This window comes from Neofelis nebulosa, chromosome 17 (genome assembly GCF_028018385.1).
Source record: "Neofelis nebulosa isolate mNeoNeb1 chromosome 17, mNeoNeb1.pri, whole genome shotgun sequence".
Lineage (NCBI taxonomy): Eukaryota > Metazoa > Chordata > Mammalia > Carnivora > Felidae > Neofelis > Neofelis nebulosa.
The window spans coordinates 56,811,554-56,833,935 of NC_080798.1; the positions used below are offsets into that span (position 1 = coordinate 56,811,554).

A 22,382-nucleotide genomic window follows, 5' to 3' on the forward strand; every position below is an offset into this window, starting at 1 on the left:
CGGCACCGTCTTCTTCCAGTTAATGAGGCGATCGGCTGCAGGGGAGAGAACGGGCGTCCCTTCCAACCTTATGATTAAATTCATCAGCTGTTAAGTGAAATGCAAGGTTCTTCTCTGAGGTCACCCTAAGGAATGGAAAGGTCAAAAACTCCCTTGGGAAAAGAAGAAAAGGGCTATTATCAGTTTTCCATCTGATACTAGATAGCATTTATTTGACAGGTAAATATTTATTAAATAGCCAACCTTTGTTAAAGTTTAGAGAATGAGGCCTGCACTTGCATACTAATGGGACTGGCAGAAGAAACCGGAAGTTAATAGGAACTATCCAGAAACCTCCATCTAAATTGAGGCGGAGAACGGCACACACAATGTATAATAGACGCCGTGAGTGAGTGGGAGAACGGCACACACAATGTATAATAGACACCGTGAGTGAGTGGGAGAACAGCACACACAATGTATAATAGACGCCGTGAGTGAGTGGGAGAACGGCACACACAATGTATAATAGACACTGTGAGTGAGTGGGAGAACGGCACACACAATGTATAATAGACGCCGTGAGTGCATTGCGTGTGCATGTGTCTGTGTATTACCAGACAAGTAAAGAGGACTAGAGGTAAGTAAGGGAGGAAGGCTAAGCCACAGGAGCAGCACCAATGAAACCATAAAGTCATGACAGAAAATGGCATGTTTGGGCAAAGCAACATGGTTCGAACTGGCTCCAGAGACGTGATGGTACCACTTGGGAAATGCCCTGCCGAAGAACGTGAGATACATTTCCGGTGGTGATAGGTAGTTTAGGAATATGTCACAGGTCCTTCAAAATGTTCATAACCTTTGACCTAGTAATCCCACTTTTGCTAGCCATTCCGAGGCTAGCATGAAAAAGCAAACAAGCAAGCAAATAAAACTGCACCCACCGATATTTTGGTGTGTTTATTTATAATAACAAAGAATTGGAAACTCAGAAACTTTAGGAGCATTAGGACAGGGGTATGGCTAAATGCGTGCTGATATAGCCACATAATGTCCAGCTACGAAAATTACATTTACAGAATCTGTGACACAGGAGGGAAGGAGGTTTGGTTTTTATCATTAGCTTCAAAAAGCAAGGTACAAAATTGTTCAGACCCTTCAATTCCAACTTAAGCAGAAAGTATATTAAAACCTGGAAGGAAGGACACGGAAATGCTATTCTGTTTGTGTGATACAGGCTTGTGAGTAAATGAATTCATTTTTTCTTCCTGATTCCAAGTAGAATAGGTTCATTATAGAAACTTTAGAAAGTGTATTAAACTTCTGGTTGCTCTCAAATCTTTATCTCAGTGTCTGCTTCTGGAGAGTCTGTTGAGGTCTTGTTTGTTCTTATTCTACAGTCAGTGGACTTGGGGGTAAGAGGAAATGATAAGTCATGAGGAACCCAGAGGTGAGCAGGGGAAATGTGCTGATCATGGCAGGGAATGTGATGCTAGAGATGGAAGGACTGGATGCCAGGAGACCCCTCAGGAGGTGGTAACCCCTTGGGAGAATAGTATGGTTGGAATGAAGTAAACCATCCATGGGATGTCAGGGTGTAGATCTTTCACTCTGAGAAAGGGAGGCAGGCGCTCTTGGGGGCTGTGGCAGGAGTGGGCAGGCTTCTCAATTTGGTTTAGGACATGTGAGTTTGGGGTGCCTGAAGGATAGTCCTCTATCATTTACTGTGGACCATCCTTGGGGAAAGCACATGGCCAACACCCAATAAATACCCACTGAATTGAAAAGAATCCTTTTTTCACATGTGGGTTTTCTAATGGGGGCTTTCTTTGAAGGCCACTCACAAATTTATGAGCTCATGCAGACCAGAAAGCATGGGATCTGGGGCACGTGCTCACACATCTAGAATGCATTCTGAAATTAATACAGCTGTTGAGGCAGGAATACATATGCGTTTTAGAAAAACAAGTCCATCTGTAAAGCGCTGCAAGATGCCTCCAGGTGTTCAGAATAGCTATTTAACATGAATATTTTATCAATGCCAGAGCAGACAGAGGGAAATTGTATCCATTATATCCCCGTCACTATCACACGTGGTTGAATGGACGTCTGACTAAAGAATCTAAATACGTTTAAAACATTTTTCACCTCCAATGAATCTAGCGAGTCCCACTCTGTGTTGTGATTGTGCCTGGGAGATTCATGAAATATTTTGGAGACAACTGCATCTTGGAAGTGTGGTTTGGCAAATTTTCATCCAAAGCATATGCTTTTATTTTATTTTTTAACTCGCTATTCAAATGTGAGCAAGTTGACATTTTAGACCAAGTGGTAGAATATGTGTGTGTGTGGGGGGGGTGTTGTTGTTTTACTTCTGTCTCATTTTCAAGTTCAACTTTTTAAATACAAGGATGGCTGCAGGGTAACAAAAAGCAGGAAAGAAAGCCTACTTAAGAAAATGTGTTTTCCAGGAATGGCTCCTCAGCTCTGACAGGGTGGTGTCAAAGGCAAGGTCAGATCTCAGACTTCCGCTTAAAACCATTCAGTGGCTTCTTGTGTTCCTCGGGATTCAGAAAAATCCTGTGGACTGGATCTGGCTCTCTCTTTCCAGCTTCTTCTTGGGGCTTCTTTGAGCCCTAGACCTTTCTGGTCTTTGGCCATATTCTGCCTCTGTGCCTTCTCCCATGCTGTTCCCCAAGCCCGGAACTCTTCCTCCTCCTTGTCCCTCGAACCTGGATGAATTCCACTTGGCCTTCAGATCTTAGCTTCACTGTCATTTCTTCCAGAAAGTGATGGTCTTCTACTGAGTGGTTCAAGGGGTGAAACTTCTGAAATTTTTCTTTAAAAGTTTTTTTTAATGTTTATTTATTTTTAATTTTTTTTCAACGTTTTTAAATTTATTTTTGGGACAGAGAGAGACAGAGCATGAATGGGGGAGCAGCAGAGAGAGAGGGAGACACAGAATCGGAAACAGGCTCCAGGCTCCGAGCCATCAGCCCAGAGCCTGACGCGGGGCTCGAACTCACGGACCGCGAGATCGTGACCTGGCTGAAGTCGGACGCTTAACCGACTGCGCCACCCAGGCGCCCCAATGTTTATTTATTTTTGAGAGAGAGAGACAGACAGAGTGTAAGCAGAGGAGGGACAGAGAGATAGGGAGACACAGCATCCAAAGCAGGCTCCAGGCTCTGAGCTGCCAGCGCAGAGCCCAACGTGGGGCTCAAACTCACAAACCATGAGATTATGACCTGAGCCAAAGTCGGACGCTCAACCAACTGAGCCACCCAGGTGCCCCTCAAAACTTTCTATAGATTCAGTTACTTCAGAAAGCCATGAGAATTCTAGAATGAAAAAGTCCAAACTGAGTGTGGCAGTAATATTGTTGTTATAGAACAGATTTCCATGGTGAAGAGGAAATAAGAGTCATGGACATCCTGCTCATTTACTTAATAGACACAACTGTGGAGAAAATTCTCTGAACCAGACACTGTGCTAAGCTCATTACCTAGATTGTCCTAATTCTTATAATAACCCTGTATGTATGTATGTATGTATGTATGTATGTATGTATGTATGTATTATTTCATTTAAAACTATTTTAAAAATACCTTTTGAACACCTGCTATATGCCCGGTCTTGTGCTAGGTACCGGGGGACATAATAGCAAACTAGGGTGACACAGTTCCTGCCCTTCTGGGGCCAGGAGCCTTGTGTGGCAGACGCACATTGATTGACAGACCGATGCTGTTGAGTGAAATGTGTGAGCAGAAGAGGAGACACAGGATCTTTGGATGCCTGGGTCACTCAGTCGGTTGAGCATTCATTCGACTTCGGCTCAAGTCATGATCTCACAGTTCGTTGGTTTTGAGCCTGGCATTGGGCTCTGTGCTGACAGTATGGAACCTGCTTTGGGTTCTCTGTGTCCCTCACTCTCTGCCCTTCCCCTGTTCATTCTCTCTCTCTCTCTCTTTCTCTCTCAAAAATAAATAAATATTGAAAAATAATAATAAAAAGAAAAGCTGAGACAGGGGCTCTGGATGAAGGATGAACAGTAGGCAGTCCCTGCAGCAAAGAGACTGGGGATGTGGTTCTTAAGCTGAGAGTAGAAGAGAGTCAAGTAGAGGGGTGGGGAGGGGGGCATTGCTAGGTGAAGAGCCCTTAGGTAAGCTTTTACCTGTGGATCCCGATAGGGCTTGTGCAGCAGAAGCAGAGCCAGGAAGACAGTGAGGGCACCTGAGGTCAGATATGTCATCCAGAGCCAAACCTGCTGCCCCCTCCCAGGCCTCACCGGCATTGGAGTCTCCATCCTTTGACAAGGGGAGGCAAATATTGAATTAGTAAGGGGAAGGGGGAGATTTTAAAAGATTTTCCTGGCTGCTAGACAGAGAAATTCTGGAAGCACCATTCAAATTACAAACCCTTCTGATGAAACCTTCTCGTCTCCATTGACTTCTTTGAGCAAAGCCATTTCTTTTCTGCCCTAACCACACATAGCAATGGAAATAATTGTCATATTCATTACATTGGGGTATTTATTATGTCTTTGGTGCTAATCATTCAGAGGCTCTGATATCGGTCCTTCCATTGGAAGGTTACTTGTTACATTGGCCATCCCCAAAATCTCTGACAGGTGACTTTCATCCTGGGAGACATTGTTTCTGATATCACTGGAGATCACTTCTAGAAAAGCGTGTGGGGCATGGGGACTCTAGGAGACAGTGGCTTATATCCATCTCTCCCATCTGCATACGAGCAACCCTTGAAAAGCATGTGTGGCATAATTCACAGTAGCAGACTGGCTTCATCCCACCCTATGGATCCACCAGCCATCATCTTCCCCTTCAACCCCATTCTTCCTTCATGCAATGTCTGCTGCCATACCATGGGGTGATCTCTGCAGGACGAATGGGCAGTTTCCACATCATCCCATTTGATTGTCATCAAAACTCTGTGCAGTGAACCTACAGCAGATGACAGCACAGCTGACATTTGGCCTCCAGAATATTTGGGAAATAGATAGTTGGAAATGAAGCAAGCTCTCATCAGTATCTTGGCTCTCAAACCTCCTAAATTTGCTGCTGAAAGTTTGATGTTTGTTGATTGTTTCTTCCTTAAGTAGGCAAACTTCAGCCCCAGGAGTTAATAAAGCAAATTTTAAGTCTCGCCCCAGGTCCAGCAATGCTGGCTGAACCACACATTTGATTGCATACGAAATGTGAGCGGAGAAGCACAGACCCTCCTCCTGGCAACTTTCAGCACAAGGAGATCAGCTGCAAGAATGGAATAAATTGGAGATTGATTTCTTCAGCTCCATTCATTTGCAGAAATTTGCAGACAATTAAGCTGTCCCCCTGCAGTATAGGTAGCTGATCCTTTTAGCCAAAGGCTGATTGAGATTTGCTCTCTATCCTCTGCACAAGTAGAGTTGTGATTCTCCAAGCACACTTGAGTAAACAGGGCCAAAGAACTCTGTGCTGCGGACGTGGACCTCCCTGCAAAGGTGGTCACCAGCTGTGGCCTGTGGAGACAAAAAGCATCAGGCTTAGATTAGAGCAGGGGGCCCTGGAGTCACAGATGTCAGGGTTCCTTCACCTCGCTTAACAGCTTTGACTTTGGGTGAGTCTCTTACACCTTTGAGCCTCAGGAGAACAGGCATGGCAATTCTACCTGTGAGTTGTTGGGTGGGTTAAATGGGATAATGTTACAGTGTGCCTAGCGCGGTGCCTGGTACACTCCTACTCCATTAATGTCAGTATTTGCTATAGCAGATCTGGTGAGTCCAGGACAAGGATGCCAAGTAAATCTTTGGATTAGAAAGATGCGGAAGAAACAGGCTCTGTGACCTTGAGACTAGAGTTTGGAATGCAAACTTCAAACTCTCCAAAAGAATGATCTTCAGGATTCTTTAACCTGTACGTGGTATTCAAACCCCAAAGCATCACACCGCTGCATCAACCAGGCTCCCCACTGTCTGGGAAGAACATGTGACCTTCCCACCTTGATCTACAAGACTTTCCACAACAGGGCCAGGTTGACTGTTTCAGTCTCACCTGGCACTGCCCTCTCCTAACTCCCTGCCTCTCCAGAGAGGATGCTGCTTCTGTAAGGCTTTGCCTTATTGAAATCTCTCCTCTGAGCACACAGTTTTGCCCAGAAGTTATAATAGTAGTAGAGAGAACAAGGGCAGAAGCTTGTGGCTTTTTTATTAAGTTTGTACTGTTTTCCCTCTCATTTATTTCCTGATGCAAATACAGGAGCGGGGAGAGAAAGAAAGGCAGACAGCAGTTCTCCAGTCGCTGCCGGCTCATGTGAGGGTCGGCTCGTGAAGATCCTCATGGCTAGACAGGTCCAAGCTCCTTTGTGGCCGTGTGTTCTGCGTACAGGGAACAGGGTGATTCCTCTCAAACCTCACTGCTTTCTTGGGGTGGCCTCAGCTGGGTGTGGGAGGGGACAATGACAACCAAAACCTGGAGTGGGGTTCCAGCTCTGGAGCCCCATCTGGGAAAAGCTTTCTGTCCTCTACTCCTGGAGCACCTGGACCTTGTAGTTATCAACTCTGGGCATCTTGCCTTAATGGGTGTCATGGGTGGGATCTGTGGTAATAAAGCTTGTGACAGGATCCTGGTGTGAGGAGGCATCCGCACCTGTTGGGGGCTGGGGGTGAGAGGAAGGGGAGTCTCAGCCATCATGGGACCAGCAGGGACTCTGGGTGACCCCTGCACGTGGGCCCACTTGGGGAGAGGGGAGCGGGTCCCTTACCAGTCACTGGGTATCGGCTACATCCCTCCCTCCTTCACAACCCTCACACCATGGAGGCAAGTCCATAAAAACACTGTGGAAAATATTGTGGCTCTCTTTTCTGAAACATCCCAAGAAGGCAAATGTGTGCATACAGAAAGTAGATTCGTGGCAGCCTGTGGCCGGGCTCAGGGTGATGGAAAAGTTCTAAAATTAGATGGTGGTGATGACCGCCCAACTCTGTACATTTCCTGAAAACCACTGCAATGCACACTTAAAAACAGGTGAATTTGCTGGTCCTTAAATTCTACCTCAAAAACACCTTAAAGATGCTGCAGGAAGTAAGGGCAGAGGGACGCCAGCTCTGCCTTTCCCCAAATCAAACACTCAGACCAGCATTTGCAGAGGGACCAGTGTGCCCTGTGAAGGCAGAGCTGGAAAAAGGAAGAAACACAACAAAGAAGCATCGTCATGTTTCTCTCTGTAAATCTGTTCTCCACATAACATGTCTGGGTTTTTTTTTTTTTAATTGTAAGTGGGCTCCTGTCATTTCTCAGCTTAAACCGCACTCCCCCCAAGACTCACTTGTCATGCCAGTATCTGAATTCCCTTTACTGGGTCCCTGACTGGTCTCCTCCCAGTCCCCTCAGGTGCTCCTGCCAAACAGGTGGCCTCCCCGCAGCTCAACAAGCCAGGTGTGCTCCCTCAGCCTGGCAGTCCCTCCTCCCTATGCCCACATGGCTCCCTCCTCCTTCATCCTTCATTGCCACCTGTGGGCCCTTCCCCTGGACCCTCTGTCTAAAACATCAGCATCCACCCGCCCTGTACACATTCACTATCCCCCCCTCCCACTTATTTGTGCTTCTGGGCCATCGTTCTGTTTGTCTGTCTTCCTGCTCTAGAATCTGAGCTCCATGGGGACAGAGTCTTGTCTCTTGTACACTGCACTTTCCCAGATGCTTAGAATTACTACTGGCAGAGAGGAAGGGCTCCACGTATAGTTCCTGAAGAAATGAATAAATGAACGAATACGAACCCACTCTTCCTGCCCTCATCACGGTCTTCATTTCTTCCCTGCCCCCCTCCAGCCCCTCCCCTGTCCACAGCTGCAGGGGTCTCCCCCTTGTTTCCAGCATGCTCTTTTTACTGTGTGACATGACACCCCCAGGGAGCGTGAACCTTGCTTCTGAGACACTGCCAATTTCTCCTGAGATTGAGAAGAAGGGAGGAAAGCAAATGGGACTGTAAACCCAAACACCCTACAAAAGGAAGGCAAAGGCTCCGGTGAGCCCGCAGGAGAGGAGAGACATTCTGGGAAGGGATGCAATTCTCCTATAATAAAATCCTGCAAGAGCACATCTCCCCGAGGACACAGCTCTGCCCTTTGACTGAAGTGAAATTGGTTGAGGCTGCTGCAGCCCTCCTTCTGTTCCAGGCTCAAAGGTGCTGGGGATCATTGTCCAGCCAGTTCAGGGTTGTAGGGAGGCTCCCATGAGAGGCACACGCCTGTGCATGTGCACCTGTGGCTGAGGAAACCATCTCGGTTTCAAGCAGAAAGGTGTATTGTGTGTGTTGTGTGTGTCCTTGGGTTTAGGCTTGTCATGTGTGGCTGTTGCGTGGTTATCTATTCATGAGCATGTGTGAGTCTGTGGGTGTGTACACGTGCACGTGTGAGTGTTTGTGTTTGATGCCGATTTTGATGTTAGTGTGCCTGCGTCTGACGGGTCTGGAAATCTAGAGACGGTTGTGGGTCCGTGTGTGTCTGCGTTAAGATCTGGCCTTAGACCACCCTCAGCTGAATTACTCACTCGTAAAAGGGACTGAGTGGCTTGTCTTCATTTCCTCACATCCCTGTCCTGGTATTAATAAGACCCATCCTTCACTTTTGTGCTGTTCTTTGCAGAGCACAGACTGCTTCCCCACACAATTCCTCATTTCATTCTGATAATCAGGAGCACGGGCAGATTACCTTCCTTCACAGATGAGAAATTCCCCTTCAACCTCTCTCTGTCCTCAAGGAAAGCAGTTTCCATCCTCCTCTCTTGGGCTCACTACTGCTGATCCCCTCCTTCCCGCCTCCTTGGGGCACCTGCCCCCATCACTTGTCCTCTGCATTCATCTGCAGCCATGCTTATGACTTCCTTCCACTAGCCCTTTCCTCCTCGTGCCCAGCACACTTCCTGGTCTCCCCTTGAACTGACAGACTTCTTCCCAAGTCCCTTCTTTCCTTCCCGAGGCTCTCCTTTCCTTTTGCACCAAAGCCCTCACTTCTCATTGATTCCTGAATTCGACCCTAACACACTGGTAAGCTGCTCTTCCTAAAATCAATACCTGTTCATTGTCAAGCCCGACAGCCTCCTTATGGCTTTCGGGTTGTTGGAGGGGATGTCTGCATTGGGTGATATGGTCATGTCCCCCTTCCTTTTTGACATTCGTATCTCTTCATCCTTCTGGGTTTTCCCTTTTTGCACCCAATCTTTCTATGGCTTTTGCTGGCCTTTTCAGAAACCCAGTGAATGGTTGAGTTCCTGCCTCTTCCCTCTGGACATAGTGTGGATGATGTCAGCTTTGCCTTTCCTTCCAGCTACCCTTGTTTGTGGTTGATTGTGATAACTCTCTCCTTCATTCATTGCTCCCTCCCGAATACAATTCGTGATACCCCCTCTAGAAATCTCTGTGGTATATCCAACAGCCCCTCAAGTCTACCTGTCTACAGCATGCAACACCTGTACCCAGAACTGCCGTTTTTGTTTTTTTGTTTTTCTCTTTGCCACTATCTTGGCAGTGGCAACATCAGAAGTCGTGAGGTCTTTGGGCGCCTGGGTGGCTCAGTCGCTTAGGCATCTGACTTTGGCCCAGGTCATGATCCCCCGCTTCATGGGTTTGAGCCCCGTGCTGGGTTCTGTGCTGATAGCTTGGAGTCTACAGCCTGTTTCAGATTCTGTGTCTCCCTCGCTCTCTGCCCCTCCCCCACTCTCACTCTATCTCTCTGTCTTCCAAAAATAAATAAATATTTTTAAAAAAAGACATCATGAGATCATCAGACAGCTTCCCCTTTGCCCTGATGTGCCATTCTTCCCCACACCTTATCTCTTCTCCTTCTGTAAATAGCTCTTAGGTTGGTCGCATTTTTTTATCCCCACTGTTTCTGTTTTCTTTCCTTGAGGTTACAACCACAGCCTCGTGCATTCAAAGGCTTCACATGATGGACTGACAGATACAAACACACACAGTTAGGCATAAACATTTTTATACAACACATCTGTCTAGATATGCATAAAGTGTATGATTGTCAGTCACATCAGATGTATGGCTCCTACATGGTCCCTGTCACACGGAAACACATGGCTTCAAAGCATACCAACAAACCATTTAGCACAGACCTGATCAAAGTTAGACACACAAGCAAGTATACCGGTAGACATTTGTCAACAAATACAGTTAGATATACACATATATCACAAGGACAAAAACGGACCTATTGGCATAAAAGCTCGGTCATGGACAAGTATTTGTTGAGGTCTCCGCCATTGTAAGGCGAAAAGTTGGGTGACGTAATATGTCCTGGCCCCAGCAATTCCTTAACACGCCCACCATGGAGGACTCTGGTGCACATGGAGACATCTCTAAAATCAGTCATTCCCACCTTCTACCCTGTTCCCTTCTACGTGCACTTTGCCATCTTGAGCTCAGAGCTTCCTGCTTCTTTTCTTAGGCATTTTTGACCCAAGGGCTGACATAGCTGTGCTTGTTGCTAACCTCTGGGCTGCTTTGAGAGTTGGGGAAATGGACTGGCCACTTCAGGCTTGGCTTGCTCATAATAAGCTAGGAGGACACCAGATGTGGGAATGGGGACTCAGGGGCCTGACCTCTTAACTACTCATGAGAACAAAAATATCACCCATTCACAGACCTGCAAACTCAAATAAGGCCTTTATTACAAACAATGGAAAGTTTGTTATTGACGACACAGTGTGCTTTTTCATTACTTTAGACACATTTTCGCATATATTCTCATAATGATCTAAAGCCTACTTTTGCTGTTCACAGAGCCAAATCACCTATTCTTTATATTTGCATAGGACTTTAAATCTTTTAAGAGGGCTTTCTGAGACATTCTCTCATCTGAACCTCAAGATTCTTTTTATTGTAGATGAGATTCATATGTTGTACATATTTTACATATTTTCTATTCTTTTGGTACTCCCTAGTAAACCAGCAGAATCTTCCCAGATGTTATATGTCAGTGTTCTGTGAATATAATCCACTGTGTTTTTCATTGTCTTATTATTCTACTTCATTTTCTCTTTTTCTAGCCTGTCTTTTGCTTGGTTAGGCCGGGTTATTTTGTTGGTGGTAGTTGGTTGGGTGGGTGGATTTGTTGTTGTTTTAACCCCTCTAACTTTTTCTCCATTACATATACACACTCTAGTTTTCTGTCTTTACCTGAATATTAATTATTTTGTCTTCCCAGAGACCAAACAGTTTTATTTGCACTCATGCATTGAGATTTTAAATATCATTCTTCCATGTTTATATAAGAAGAGAAGATGCCCAATATTTGCATTCTGTGTTTCCCTACACATTTTATCCTAGATATTCCCTCTACTAGCTAGGTGAATTGAACAAGCCCCGCCACCTCTATAAACTTGATATTCCTCATTGTTTGAGGAAGACCAAGATTTACTAGAGATATTAATTGCAAATATTAGAGTGAACACATGTAAAGTGCCCAGCACGTTGCCTAATGCCCACTTAAGAGATTGTACGTAGTCTATGGTGGTGATTATGGAAGCAGTCAAATGTGGTATTAGAGGTTAGAACATGGTCTTTGCACCTACATTACTGGTAACCATCTAAGAGTGTCTCTTGCTAATGGACCCAAATTCAACCTTGTCTTGCAGTTGAATGTCTAAGTTGTTTGCCATGTTTACCCTTTATAAATAATGTCTGGTGAACACTTGCCTGCATATAGGTTTATTCTCCTTTTGAATTTAGCATTTGAATGTATTCCTAGGAGTGATATCACTGAGTGAAGGGGTATGAACATGTATAAGATTCCTGATAAATAATTATTGCCCGATTGTGTTCCACAAGAGAACCATGAGATTACACTGCCACCAAAATCTAGAGAAAGATCATAGAAGCTTTCTTAGCCTTAGCTGATCTTGTTTCCTGTTTGACTTTTCTTATATAGATTTTTCTTTAAAACTACATACACACACCACACACACACACACACACACACACACACACATGCAAATACACACATTGTTTTGTGGAGTGTGGATCAATGATGGTATTTAAATACCATTTGCCGCACTTTGGTAGGAACTTGTCATCCAAAGTTCAAGACGATTTGGATGATATATAACATAACTTCAGCTAGTACTGGCATTGAATGAGATTGGTTTATATACTGAAAATGATGTTCCACTTTCAGTCCTCTGATCAGATCAAGGGGAAAGTCTCAGCTTGGTGCTAACAACGCTTTAATGCCCCACTACCCCCTTGCTTATTTTCCTTTTAGAAAGAGGAGCTGATTTTCCCCGAGATTCTAGTTCAAGCTGAATACCCTCATTTTTGTCTCCAGTGTGTTTATTTTCATGTGTTTCCTACTTCTTATGAAAAGCAACACCGGTCTTTATTTAAAATTATGACACAATGTTTCCTGGTTTGCACACATGTATGTCATTGAATAGTTAAATTACAGATAGGGCGGAAATCCTGACAGTGTTGTTCCAGTCATTGAAGTTGGGGGCGTAGTGCATGGGTGGTGCATTCCAACAATTGGCCCACTGATAGTAACAAATATTCCTTGACAAAATATAGACTAGGAGTCTCCATAATGCCTGGCGTAGTGTGGAATTTAGCAATTGCCCCTTCCTCCCTATGCATTTATGAGTGCAAACACCTTGCAGTTGGCCATGAGGCCAGTAGCTTTTATATTCAGTGGGTTCTGGGGGTTCGTGACCAGGTACATAATCTCCTCACTTGGCAGATTAAGAACGGGAATATCCCAGCACTGAAGGATGTATAAATCAAGACTGACATTGTGAATAGAACGATTCAGAAGATGGGATTAAAGAGCTTAATGGTAGTCATTGTGAATCACGATGTCAGCTTTAGTATGATTCTAACGATGTACTTGCTAACGCTAATGAGGTTTGATAGAATAAAATTAACAATGTCCAAACAGCCCTATGCTTTCGCAACAAAGGAACCATATCTCAGAGCAGAGTGATACATCCTTTCCGTGGGGCTATTTAGTCGATTGATTTTGGGTTTTTTCTCTTTTAGGATATATTTAAATTTGCAAGAACTTCTCCTGTCCCAAGACAAAAGAGGTCCATCGTGGTATCTCCCATTTTAATTCCAGAGAATCAGAGACAGCCTTTCCCAAGAGATGTTGGCAAGGTAAGTCATACAAAATACAAATGACGTGACAAAGGCACATTTTAATAAGGAGGAAAGCATACACAGGGCAAGCTGACTGTGACCATCTTGGTGGCCTCCTGAAGTTGGCCTCTATTCCTCTATGATAGGAAACCAGATGGTTTTGCCAATAAAAGAATGACAAAAGTCATCAAACAAACAAAAAATGGAATTTATAAAAACAATAACAATAATACCTCTGAATATCATGCTTTGGAGAGCTATGTGTCATACAAGCACACTAAAGTTGTGTCAGGAAGATGTCACTGGTTAATAGATTCACTGCTTTTAAGATAATGTCCAGGCAACCAGCCAGATTCTATACTATACATGCCATACCATACCAGTATAGCAGTATGATATGTGGCCTAATTTAGATCCTAATTTTCAAATGTGTAAGTCCAGTGGCACCCTGGGTCAGCTCTCTAAAAAGAACTAAGATCATACTAAGATCAAAAGAACTAAGTCATACTAGCCAGACCCAGAAAACACTGTCGCGTGAATCAGGGGAATAACTTTTCCAGGAAGAAATGTTCACTGTTAAATGGGCAGAAATACTGGTGTTGCTTGATCAACACATTCTCTCCCTGTAGGAAAGTCAACATGGAGAATCAAATGTAAACCAGTTCGTATTTTTGGGTCATCCTGGAATTTGAACAGTGGTGGTTAGTTCAGTGAATGACCTTAATGGCTGGATGCTATTGAACTATTTACTCATTCATTACATAAATAAGGAGCACTTGTTATATGCCAGACTTCAAGATTGGGACTGGGTGAATATTGGCGTGAACAGCAGAAAAGCCCCTAGTGTGATAGAGCTTTATTATAGTGGGGAGGCTATATTTCAATGAGGAAATAAACAAACAAGAAAATTGCAGAGGATAATAAATTCTGTGAGGAGCGGAAACAGCTCTTCGGGAAGAGAGTAAATGGCAAGGCCAGGGAGTAGAGGAACAGCAGTGTTCATGTACATGGCCGGGAAGGCTGGTCTGAGACCATGGTGTTTGAATGGAGACTGGAGGGGTGAGAAAAGGATAGCCGCAGCAAGATCTGGGGAAGCTGCGCTCTTAGCAGAGGGCACTGCACATGCAAAGGTCTAGAGGTGGGAAGGAACGAGGCGTATTTGAGGAGCAAAACATCTGGATGGCTGCAGTGTGAGTGGGGAAGAGAGTGGTAAGAGCTAAAGTCAGAGAATCTGGACTGTCACAGTGGCTTCAGACACCATGGCAAGTGGGAATTTCATTGTATACACAGCAAGAGACCACTGGAGGTTCTCCCTGGGGTATGTGTGTGCGTGCGCGTGTGTGTGCGCACACTGAAAGACCCTCTGGCTGCCTCATAGGGGATGATTTGTGGGAGCAGTGTGGTTACGAGCAGTGGGCACAGAAAGATCTGCCAAAGGGGGTGTTATATGGTGGCCTGGACCAGAAGTGAAGGTAATTTGGACCATTAGAAATCTATTTCTGTTGGAAATTAGAGGCATCAATAATCCAGTGTCCTGGTAATCAGCATATTTGAGATTTGAAGCTACCGCTGTGCCAAAGATGCCTTTCTTTAAGCAAAACCTCGCCAAGGGTCCGGGACAGGAGACAAAGGGGAGCAGAGCTGTTCCAAGTGGGCGGTGGTGGGGTTTAGGAGCCCTGCCCTGTGGACAGCCCTAACCACCGCGATGGCCCTTGTGTCAGTGTCCCTGAAGCCAAGATTGGCACTCACCAAGGACCAGATTCCTCAAGGCTGCAAGACTCTGCCCCCAAACCATTTCAGAGACACCAGTTGCATCCTTGCTCTTTAGACGTTTACGTAAGTCCGGTGGTCTCAGCCCTCACTGTGCATCAGAGTTGCCTAGAGAAGTTAAGAGACGCTCGCCAGGCTCCGCCTCCCAAGATCCATTCAATTGGTCGGGAAGTGGGGACCATGCATCAGCAGTTTTCTTTTAAATCCCAGGCGATTCTGAGGTGCAGCCAGGGTTGAGAACCCCTGAGCTACACCAGGCCTCCTTCCAGAGTAGCGATGGACCAACAATATCAGCACCACCTGGTTGGGAATACCTGGATGGACATTACTGGTTTCTCCATGCTCTTTATACCCTTAAAGGAACTTTTTCCCCTCTGTGCATGCTTGGTTGATTCCGTTCACCTTATCCTTTTCTTCATGTCTTATGCCTCACCGTCATCAGCCCCACACCAGGAGCTAACAAGGGATGCTCTGCTGAGCTCTGAGACAGTGTATAGGTATCTTCAGAGAGTTCTGGGGAGGTGGGGAGAAGGGAGACACGTCCTCCTTGCCCACTCAAACTCTCTGAGTCAGGCAAGTCTAACTGCATAAATATCGCACATCAGACTTGAGTGTAGAATGCCATATGAAGAAGAGACTGTGGTTATGAACGCATAAGGACGCTGGCCTCACTTCAGTTTCCCCCAGAAGCTGACCCTGAGACAAGAATTCAAATGCGACCAGTTTATGTAGGAGGTGAAGAGAATACTGGTAAGGGAGGGGAGTGGGGGGAATGGAGGTGATCCAGGGAAGGAAAACAGCCAACGGAAAGGTCTCTTTATCAAGGCAACTACCACTGCAGGTGACTGCAATGTAATCCCCAGGGGACGTGCTAGGGAATGGTGGAAAGCACATTCCATGGGGGAGAAAGCTGGGGTATTTACAGACCAACCCCATCTGTCTTTGGTTGAGGATCTTTCACAAAGGCACAAACTCTCCAGCACATCCAGCCTTCCCTGTGTTCTGGGTGCCAGCATGACAGCTTTCTGAGGCCTGGGGGAGACAGTTGCAAGCCTGCTGGTGTGCCTTGAAAAGGTGAGGTCCAAGGAAGGGGACAGGGCACGGATGGACTCCATTCCATCACCAAACTTAATACAAATACGTTTGTTTGCAGGCCACATTTTCCCTGGCTCATCTTCTGCTCCCACCTCATTTTCTGAACTTTTTTTTGTCTCATGCCTTTGGAGAGGATTGTGCTTGCTTCTCTGCATGAATAGTACTCGCTGCATGTCAGGTGGGCAGATGTCTGAAATTCAACCCAATCCGCATCACTAAGCACACATTCTGCATCTGCATTTGCAAAGCACCATGCTAGGGCCTGGGGATTTAAGGACAAAAGGCAATAGACAGGATCCTTAATCTCACAGGATTACAGAGGAGTAGAAAAAAGTCATCACAAACACATTATTTGTCCAATGCTGTGAAGTATAAGCACCTTTCACCCATTACCTTAAATTCTCATACAAGCAACCCCATGAGGGTCATCCTCCAGTGTGCAGGGTGAGAGTAAGCAGAGTCAGAGGGAGACGGTCACCTGTCCCAAGTCACACAGTCAGTTAGTAGCAGAAACAAATTCCAAGCCAACTCTTTGAGGTTTCAGTCTGTGCTCTTAACCCGCTAAGTGCAATCTGAGAATTCTCTTACATGGGATGAAATATCTTTGCTGACAGTTACTCTCTTTAAAACAACATTAAAATTAAATTTAATTATTTGAATTTGAAGTGCACCAAAGAAAAAAAGTAGGATGGATAGAGGGCTGGGTAATTGGATAGATATATGATAAAACAAATTTAGTAAAATGTTAATGGTAGAATTGGGTGGTGGGCATAAGGTCGATCACTGAAAATTTCTTTCAACGTTTCCTCTGTTTGGAAATTTCCTAATACAATGTTGGAGGAAAATTAAGCTTAACTAAATACAACATTATCATAAGACAGAAGAATTGGTGTGTTGACTCAAAAATAATTTTTTGTCTTTCACTTCAAGAGGATGGATGGAGACTAAGTACCTATTTCTTTTCTTTCTTCTTTTTTTTTTGTCGTATTTATCATAAATGCCTTTTAAAGAAAGGAGACTCACACACTTCAGGGTAAAGACATCAAAAGCAAGTTGCTGCCGTGAATCCACTCTCTGGGGGAGATTTTTCTCAGTTGAGGCTGTGCCATGCAGAATTGTGTATTGACAGAAAGGCTTTGCAGGTAGCCCTGGGGGCTAGACAAAGTTTTGGTTGATGCATTATTTATCTGCCAAATAATTAATTAGTCGGTAAGTGGCTAACTTATTGGAATTTGGAAACAGCTTTAACATCATCTCCCTCAGTGTTTCTGAAAAATGGCTTAAATACCCAGTTGCGAATATACTCCCTCAAACCTGTGACTTCCTTCCCGTTTTTGAGCTCTAGATCCGGGAGTGTGTGCCCTAAAGAGAAATGCATAGCTGCCACCAGGTGCTTTTTCCCTCCCCCTTCAAAGTGTGACTATTTCAAAATTTGAGCCATAAATAATTTCTTAGTTTTACCAACTTTCACTGATAAATATTTGATTGCCTCTTTAGAGATTTTTGAGTTCCTGGGCCTGATTGATTGAGAGCAGGGGACTTTAAATCTGTGGGGCAGCAAGGAGGTCTTTGGGAGACGTATTTTATTCTGTTTTATATTAAGTTTGAAAGACAAGTCATTTATGAAATGCTTATTAGAGATTCTAGTTTCATCACAAACCCTTTTCATCAAAACCAATGAAAGTACATTTTACTGAAAATCCTTTTTTTATATCCCCTATAAATTGGTAGAACGGGCCTTTAGAAGGACATCTTTAACCCAGGACGGGAGAAATATATAATTGGACCGTGTGCTTTTCGTAAAGGGAATCAACATAGATCATTAGAGCAAATCATGAAAACCACTCAACCAGGACTCTGCTTTGATTGTGTCATGAATGCACATCATCCACAAGGGTAATTTATGGCAGTTCCTAAATATTGCTCAGAGTTCTGGGCATCCCGTCTAGTAGGGATCTCCCCACATGCACGTAGTCTGTACCTCCCATTTATGCCCAGCTTTGCAAACAGGTGCCAAGGAACCAGTGGCTCAGGACTGAATTTGTTTTACTCCACGTAATAGCCATTTGCATCACTTTGAGAACACATGGGTGCCAAGCTGTGTGGGCCACAAATCTGGTCCTAGATCCCCAGCACTGCTCAATCTCACTGTCCTACTAAAAACATGGACTTAGCCCCGTCCTACTGCCTGACTCGTTCTGTGTCGTCACCATCAGCCCTCCACCCCTTTTCAAATCCACGATTTCACAGTTTTTATTCAAGTCTGACTACATGCCTCCTCTCAGAAATTTACAGCAGTTTAATTTCTCTTTTTAAAAATTTTTTATACATTTATTTATTTATTTTGAGAGAGTGATGGGGGTGTCAGAGGCACAGAGAGAGAGAAGGAGAGAGAGAATCCCAAGCAGGCTCCATGCCGTCAGCGCAGATCCCTACGCAGGGCTCGAATTCACGCACTGTGAGATCATGACCTGAGCCGAAATTAAGAGTCTGACACTTAACTCACTGAGCCACCCAGGCGCCCCTAATTTCTCCTCTTAAAAAGAACCAGGAGTTTTACTCAATAACTAAAATTTACCACTGGCTAGTGTACAGGAGAGAAATTTGGGGGCGCCTGGGTGTCTCAGTCAGTCAAACCTCCAACTTTGGCTCAGGTCATGATCTCCCATTTCACAGGTTCATGCCCCACATCAGGCTCTGTGCTGACAGCTCAGAGCCTGGAGCCTGCTTCAGATTCTATGTCTCCTTCTCTCTGTCCCTCCCCTGCTCCTACACTGACTGTCTCTCTCTCTCTCTCTCTCTCTCTCTCTCTCTCTCTCTCTCTCTCAAAAATAAACATGAAAAAAAGAGAAATTTGAATATAAAAGACCCAAGATGTCCAGAAACTCAATATTCAAAACTTCTTGCAGAGATGAATAGCATAATTTATTTCTACATGCAGCAACACCACTCATACATATGCCTTTACTATTTCCATGACTTAGAACTCTTTCCTCTTCCTGGGACACAGCCCCTTCATCCACACTGTCTGGGGGCTGACGCATTTACATTCAAGGCTTTGCTGTCCAGTGGAACATTTACATCCTTGCAGAAAATTCTGTCCACACTGTCCAGTATGGTAGCCTCTGACCAACCACATGTGGCTATTGAACACTTGACATGTGGCCAATGCAACTGAGGAACTGGAGTTTTAAGTTTTATCTAATTTTAATGAATTTTAACTCAAAATTAAAAACTATTTGATTCAGTATTGGCATGAGAAATCTCCCTTTTCAACTGTAAATTTTAGTCTAAGTACAGGTCAAATACTTTTCATGAAGATATAATATCTAAATTGATATGTAAGTGTAAGATAAACAGGTTTTCACAAGCATATTACCCCCATACACAAAGCATGAAAAATATCTCATTAATAATCCTTATATTCTTGTCATGTTGAAATCAAAAAATTTTGGATATCTTGGTATGCTTAAAATTAATCTCATTTATTTCTTTTTACTTTTTTTTTTAATGTGGCTACAAGAGAGTTTAAAATTATTTGTGTGGCTCACATTATATTTCTATTGATCACTGCTGGGCTAACACCTGTTTCTGATGCAGTCTCTTCCTTGGGTTTTTTTGTTTGACCTCCTTTACACATTGTTTATACCTCCTTGCTCACACAGAACACATTCGAGAGAGCAATATAGTTTCTTTTGTATTTTTCTTATCTTTCTGTTAACTATAATTCATCAAGTGTAGCGATACAATCCACTGCCTAACACAAAGTAGGACTCAAATATTCTTTGACTTGAATTCTAGTTACGTCTATGCCTGGTTGGATAAGGCATTCGCTGGTTCCTGATTAAAGTGATCACAGCCCGGTTTGTTGTTAGAATGGAATTAATAGACCGTTATATGATCAGTCTGGATATTTCTAACACATTTTAATTTTCCACAATGGCAGTGAGGATACCAGATAAATTGGTTGGTAGTCAACCATTATGTCAGGTCAAATCTGTATCTTTGGCAGATTGTGATAGATTGGATGTTGATGGATTGTGTGTGGGCAGGGGGGGGTGTGGGGAGGGGAAAGAGAGAAGGAGAGAGAGAGAAGAAAGAAAGTGCTTGTATTTCCATATTTGCTCAGACGTATGGTATTTTAAACCCACTTAAATAAAGAACCTCAAAACTAACTTTATTCACAACTGAGCAGAGTTAATTTTAACTTATTTCAACTAAGTCTAGTAAAAATATATATTCGCCATTAACAAGTGTTGCCCTCTTTCTGCAAAGTTTAATTAATGATAAAACATAATTGAGTTGTTTTGGTTGTTTGCCAAATACATATATATGCAAAAATGCCCTCCGTGATATACATCCAGCAAATAAAGGCATCCGAGCCTATGGAGGAAGCAATATTTTTAGTCCTGGGTTTATCACCCCTTCAGTTCTCAATGTGAAAGATTCCCAAGGCTTTATTGTTATGTACATTTGGCCTCAGACTGAATTTATATTTAATTATTCGTGAACATTAAAGGATCTGGCATTTCAGCTTGAATTAGCACCCTGTGAGGCAGGAGAGTTGAGGATTTTCAAATCCAACTAGAATCTTCAACATCTAATGAATGTCAGCATCTAAGCCAAACCTGGGTGCCCCCCCACCTTGTTCTTACAACAACCCCACAAAGTACTACACCCATTTCTCAGATGGGGAAACTGACATCAGAGAAAGGAGACAACTTGCCCAAGGTGACTCATTTAAAGAGCTGTAGCACGAATACCGGAATCTAGGAGTCTTGAGTGCCCATCAGTGATCTCTGTACCATAATGTGTGGATGTTGAGTCCCCATGGGTCTCTGCTGTTTGCATAACATGCTCATGTGAATTGCCATCTGACTCTCGCACATACTCTCAGAGACCAGCATTCTATCCCTATTGTACTGAGGAATCGAGGCTAGTGCATCATGCAAGACGGTTTCCTTGTGGTACAAACTGAGGTGTTGTGCAAGCTGGGTTCCTTCTGCGTTACCACCTGCCATGCACTGGGGGGTCTGGATAGATTTCAAAGCAGCACATGGTGTGGGCTAAGGAATAGGCTTTATTGGAGAAAGAGAACACGTAGAAGCCAGGGGTCAGCCAAAGGTGAGAATCACTGCTCCCCTTTCCCCATCATCCTACAGAGAGCTATGCCAAGGCCTGGGCAGAGCTGAACATTGTCCAGGTTTGCCAGATGAGGCCCTCTGCTGACATCACTCTCCCTTCTTAAGCTACCTTGACTATAACCTTGTCAGTGGACAGACAGTCAAATTCTTGGGGTGCCTGAGCACAGGTACCCAGATTTATAGAGGTTATCGAAGATTCCAGATGCTCAAAGCCAGACGCCTTGGACGGTGATATGCTGGTTAACCAGCTCTTGGGTATGAGGAAAGCCCTAATTAGTAATGTTTGCCACTTTCTTTGGCGTAAGTCTTCCCACAGTGACCAATTTCAAGCTACCAATGTTCAAGCTTCTTAAATACTTAACAACTGACTGACCAAGAAGTAGGAGCTCGCTCCAGCTTACCGCTAACCTTGGGACCTATGGAATGTGACACTGGATGGGCCAGCGAATGCCCTGGCCCAATGGCGATCTGTACTTGAGTGGAACCTCCAGCTTGGAGAGGTGGCTTCCCCATCTACCCGTTTAGCCCTGAAGTCACCTGTTTCTTGTCCAGGGTGAGCACGAGGGGTCATTCTGGATAATTCTGCCCCTTGCAACCCGTTAAGAACCTTGTCTAACACCACATCACTGGTGGAAAGGAGAAGCAGACCTTGAACCAGCACCCTTTCAGCTTTGCCCCACTTCTCCTCCTGTGCACAAAAAAACCAAGTCAGTTCCCTGAGGCTGACAAATTCTGTGACAGTTGTCCCAGTTCTACCTGGAAAATGAGGAAGGGAGAGATAACATCCTCTGTGAAGTGCGGAGAAATGAGGTTAACCTCACAGTTATTTGATGTGCATGTTTGTGCACTGAGTCAAGGCCGGAGGTCATGTCTTGGTTTAACAAGACCACGTGTTGACAAGCAGAAAACTGCTTTCTTCACCCGGCAAGGAAAGCCACCGTCTGGCTTCAGAGCACGCTCTTTTTGTTGTTGTTGGTATGTTGCTGACAACCCTGTTCAAAGGAACCACAAGGAACAAAAATGAAAGCAGAAAAGGCTAACTTTGGTGTAATTAAGAGATATCACTGCTCATTTTTCTCAGCGACGAGGCCACGGCTGACTCAGTCGATAAGGGCGGCGAAGAAGCAGGGCCCAAGGCGCGGGAATGGACTGGCCCTTTTGTGGTCAAACTTGCAGCCCCAGGTTTTGAGACAGAGCTGGATGGCAACAGAAACAGGCCAATCCATGGTTTTCTGAAAAGGGGGAGGGGATGGATGA

At 44.5% G+C, this 22,382-nt stretch overlaps 1 protein-coding gene across 2 annotated transcripts in view; it reads left to right on the forward strand.

Moving 5' to 3' along the window:
* Nucleotides 1-22,382, forward strand: part of CDH13 (cadherin 13) — a 1,101,550-nt gene that overhangs the window by 498,566 nt on the left and 580,602 nt on the right. For both annotated transcript variants that reach the window (XM_058708168.1, XM_058708169.1), the window contains exon 4: nt 13,018-13,134. In XM_058708168.1, coding sequence (XP_058564151.1) covers nt 13,018-13,134 — 117 coding nt within the window. The remainder of the gene's footprint in view (nt 1-13,017; nt 13,135-22,382) is intronic.